At 64.9% G+C, this 4631-nt stretch overlaps 1 protein-coding gene across 1 annotated transcript in view; it reads left to right on the forward strand.

The window, feature by feature from the left end:
* The first annotated feature begins 649 nt into the window (after positions 1–649).
* The window catches only part of COL16A1 (collagen type XVI alpha 1 chain), a 20525-nt gene continuing 16543 nt past the window's right edge, over positions 650–4631 (forward strand). Inside the window, exons 1-4 of the mRNA XM_029963054.1 lie at positions 650–752; positions 2644–2706; positions 2843–2960; positions 4411–4534. Of these exons, the coding sequence (XP_029818914.1) occupies positions 677–752; positions 2644–2706; positions 2843–2960; positions 4411–4534 (381 nt within the window). The 5' untranslated portion in view covers positions 650–676. The remainder of the gene's footprint in view (positions 753–2643; positions 2707–2842; positions 2961–4410; positions 4535–4631) is intronic.

The following is a 4631-nucleotide window of genomic DNA, read 5'->3' on the forward strand; positions in this document are numbered from 1 at the left end:
GGGAGAGCCCAGTGCAGGCAGTGCAGAGGTGGGTCCCCGCTCACGGGGGTCCCCGGGTGCTGTGCGTGGGATGAAGGCTCAGGGATTCACGTCCCGCTCTGGCAGCAGCCAGTGGAGCCGGAGCGTGTCCGGTCTGTCCCGACTCTGTCTCCCTCCGTGCAGCCCGGCCTTGCCTCGTGGCAGGAAGCAGGAGGGAGGCCAGGTCGGGGTGACCTGCAGGGCCTGAGACACCCCGGGATCCACTCGGGACTGGGTGATAAAACAGGAGGGAGCGAGACCTTCCTGGGGGGTTCATACAGTAGGTGCCCAGTTCCACTCTGGGGAACCTCAGTCTTCACGTTTCCGGATGTTTGGAGCAAATCCAGGTGCTGTGATTGGACTGAACCCACGGGATGCTGGGGCTTGGCCTGTGTGTTTGGGGTGGGTGAGGAGCAGATGGTGATCCAGCAGTGGATGGGGGGAGGCCGCACTGAACCCCAAAATTTGACAGAGCCATGGCCAAGAGGGTCAGGACCAACTCCATGCTGGTGGCTTTGCTGGAAGTATCCCAGTGTTGGCAACCTCGTGGGCTGGTGCCCACCATGGACTGGTGCCCACCACTTGCCCATCCCGCTGCTGCCCAATGTCTTTCCCTTGCAGGCAGCTGTGCTGGCCCTGAGCTGCTGCCACGGGCACCATGAGGGGTCTCTGGGCCCTCGTGCTCACGGCGCTCGTCAGTGCCTGCGAGGGGAAGGAGCTGCCGCCGGCGGAAGGTAAGGGACACCACGAGCAAGGGCTCGGGGTCTGCACGGGAGCAGCCCCCTCCTTGCATGTCCCTGGGGAGGGTTTGGTCAGCCCTAGGGATGGCAGGGTGGCTGGAGACACCGTGGTCCCCACGTGCCACGGCTGGAGCGGTGGCTGTGGATGGACATCGGCTCCCTGCTGAGCGCCGGCTACTCCAGGCTGCGGGGCTTTGCTCAGCATCCCGTGTGGGCAGGGGGCCAGGGAGAGCTGAGCGAGCCCAGCCGTGGGGAGCCAGCCCAGGGACACCCCAGCATCACCCCCGCAGCCCTGGCCGTGCTCGTGGAGGGACTGGGCTTGGCCGCGCTCCGGCCGCGGGACGCTCGGTGCCAGCTGGCAGCGCCGGCGGCGCGTCCGGCAGCACGTGTGGGGTAGGTGAGCCAGGACCTCTCAGGGCTGTGGCAGGGATGCACAGAGCTCCCAAGGGAGTTTTGGCCTCCAGCTGCCAGCTGGGAAGAGGTTTGGCCACGGTCCACGCCGTGGTGGAGGCTGCCCACGTGCAGTGGGGGACAGAGGGACGATGGCTGAGCCCACGGGGGTCTCTGCCGGGGTGTCCCTGGCCAGGGGGTCGCTGTGCCTGGGTCCCGGTGTGGGAAGAGCTCGAGGCGGATGCCGGGGAGGAGCCGCTGGCAGCGACGCCGTGGTTGCATCAGGCTTTGTGGGGGTGGAGCAGTGGCTCGTCCGGGGGGCCCGGGTTTGCCCGTGGGAGGGACCCACAGCCGGCACCAGCTCCTGCTGCCCGGCACGGCGTGGCTTCCCATCTCCTGGCCTTTTCTTAGGGCTGTGAGGCTTGGACAGATGAGATTTTCCCTTAGGATCTGCACCAGGGCTGGGAGAGGCTTCAAAGGGATCAGGCCGGGGTGATTTATGCTCTGCTTTCCGTCCCCTGGCCTGCTGAGGATGATCTCAGTGCCAGCAGGAGGGAGCTCTGCCCCCGGCTGGGACACTCGCAGCCCCCCCTGCCACTGCTGTGTCGGGGGTCCCGAGGGTGAGGGCACCCCCCCCCACCACTGCCGACCCCATATGAGTGGTCAGCCTGGGGGAGAAGCACTGAGGGCCCTCTCTGAGGGCAGAGATGGAGGTGGGCAGTGGAGCTGGAGGGGGGTGTCAGACATTCCCCCAAGAACAACCAAGGAAGAGGCGAGTGAATTGGTGGCCATCCCTGCTCCAGGGCTGGTGTGCATGGAGGCAAAACAAATTCCTCTTTCACTACCCCCTTGTTTACTCTTTTATCTCACACCTCCCAACATCTGGTGCATTCAGAGGAGGTGGATTGATGCTGCTGAAGCAGTGATTTATCAGTGCAAACAGCAGCAACATCCCCGTGATCACGGCTCACATGGCATTTCCAGCCTCTTGCTGTCCCCTGGCTGGACTCTAAAGCCTGTCCCCTGGGCCACTGGGTCTGAGCTGTCACCAGGATGGGACAGGAAGGCCAAAGGGCAGCCCTGGGTGCCATCTCCCCACTGTGGGTGTCCGTGGCACCCGTCCGAGTCTCCTGATGCTGATTCCAGCTGCAGAAATGTTTTGAGGCAAAACACACAGGAACTGGGAAAAGCATTTCACCTGGTGAACTGGCTGTAGGAGATGAAGGGGCTGGCTCTCAGCTCACTGCCTGTCCCCTCCAGACTGCTCCTGGAGGGCTCCAGCTTCTCTCCTCCAGGCACCCAGGAGCCAGTGCTGCTGTGGGAGCAGATCCCTGCTGGATCTGTGCTGCCAGCAGCTTTGAGGGGCTGGGGTGAGCTCCTGGAAGCACCCCGAGACCCTCTTGGGCTTGGGGAGCTCTGTGTGTTGCCACCCTGCTTGTCCCACTGTGCCCCTGGGGATGCTGCAGTGATGTTGATGTGCTGATTTGCCTTGCAGGGGAGCTGTGCCCGCAGCTCTGGGACGAGGACCTGGCTGGGGACAAGTATGAGAACATAACGGGTAAGGAAAGCCTCTCTCATCCTGCAAACGGGGTCCCTGGGCAGCCCTGGCACCCTGGGGGTGGGCTCTGTGCCCTGCCTGGGGAGCATCACGGTGTGGCAGGGCCAGGTCTCACCTGCTCCGCTCTGCCCCGCAGGTTTTAACCTGATTAAAAGGTTCGACCTGCTGAGGATCTCGTCCGTCAAGAAGATCCGCAGCCCCCGGGGGCCGACAGTGCTGCGGCTGGGGGCTGTGCCCCTGGTCCAGCCCACCCAGTGAGTGTGGGGGGGCTCCGGGGGTGGCCCTGGGGGTGACCCACGGGGTGGCCCTGGCTGACTAAAGCTCCCCCGGGCACCATCCCCATGTGTTGTAAGGATGGAACCCACGGGGAGCTGGGTGGGCTTTGCCCTGAGCTCGTGCTGGGGGCACCAGGCAGCTCCACAGCACCCCGGGGGATGCAGGGGACCCCGGGGCTGCCCAGACACCTTCCTCCTAGAAAGTAAATCAGGGGCTGTCGCGGCTCAGCTGGGAGGTGGCCAAACCTTACGCAACCGGTGCTCTGTGGCTGCTCTGTGGTTGTGCTTGGCAGGCGCCCGCGGGGTCTAGAGGAGCTCAGGACACTGCACAGCTCCGAGCAGGCACTGCAGGGCCTGGGGGGGGTCTGCTGGGGGAGGCACACGGAGCCTGGCCCTCGTCCTCCCTGTCTCTGGGGCGTCCTGCCCAGCTGTGCCCGTGGCTGTGCCGCCCCACAGTGCCAGGGCTGGCAGGGGGTGCTCCAGCGTGGCAAGGCGGGAGCAGATCCACGTCCTCGGGAGCTGTTCCTGGAGGAAACCGCTGCGGTTTGCACGGCTGCCTCCTCCAGCCTGTCCCCACATCGCCCCAGGGCTGGCACGCAGCTACAGCGGGCATGGGGCTCTCCTGGGGGCGAGGAAACCCAGCCTTGGCTCCTGACCTGGGCAGCCAAATCCTGGGGTGGCTTCAGGATGGCTCCAGACTGGTGTTGCTCTTGGCTGGGTGCCTGTGGCACCCCAGATCCAGCCGTGGGGAATGCTGAGTGGGGGATGACCACCCTACCCAGGTTCTTAGCTCCAGGTGGGCGCCTCTGGGTGCCCATCCACCTCAGTGCCCAGCGAGGATGTCCCCGTGTCCCGTGGAGAGCAGAGGGGACCACCAGCTCTGTCCTGCTCCCCATCACTTGGTCCAGCTCCAGAGGGGTGGTTTGGAAAATCGCTGGCGTGGAGCTGAGGCTGAGAGCGGAGCAGAACCCAGAGCAAATATTTCCAGTGGTTTAGTGGGCTGTGGGAGAGCTGGGCACAGTCCCACTGGGGAGCTGCCACGGCTGCCATCCAGCCCACGGAGCCTTGGGGGTTGTGGCTGTATTTCCTGGCTTCCCGGGGGAAAATTGGATACCGTGGGGATAAGTGCGTGGCCCTGGGTGCTGCAGCCACCCCAGGAGGGCTGTGTTTGGGGTGCAGGGTGTGGGGCAGGGATGGGGAAGGTGCAGCTGGTGCTGAATCCACCACGATGGCATCTGGGATGCCACCGGTGGGGACAGTCTGGCAGGATTCACGGGGGGCCCTTGGGGTGATGCTGCCACTGGGTGCCACAGGGATGGGTGCCACAGGGATGGGTGCCACAGGGATGGGTGCTGCAACCAGCCTTGGTGCCAACTCCAGTCCGAGAGCCTGGTGCAGGGTCCGGTGCCCCTGACACCCATCCCCACAGGCAGGTGTTTCCTCGTGGGCTACCCCCCACCTTCACCCTCATCTTCACCTTGCTGCTGAAGAAAAACAGCACCGGGGAGCACTGGTACCTCTTCCAGGTCACCGACCGGCAGGGATACCCGCAGGTACCGCCCCGGGAAGGCGGCGGGATGCACCAGCAGCGCGGGGACAGCCAGAAGCCGTCCCTGAGTGTTGTCCCCTCTGTGCTCAGCTCTCCCTGTC

This window comes from Manacus vitellinus, unplaced genomic scaffold (genome assembly GCF_001715985.3).
Source record: "Manacus vitellinus isolate BGI_N305 unplaced genomic scaffold, ASM171598v3 scaffold_52_pilon, whole genome shotgun sequence".
In the NCBI taxonomy this organism is placed as follows: Eukaryota; Metazoa; Chordata; class Aves; order Passeriformes; family Pipridae; genus Manacus; species Manacus vitellinus.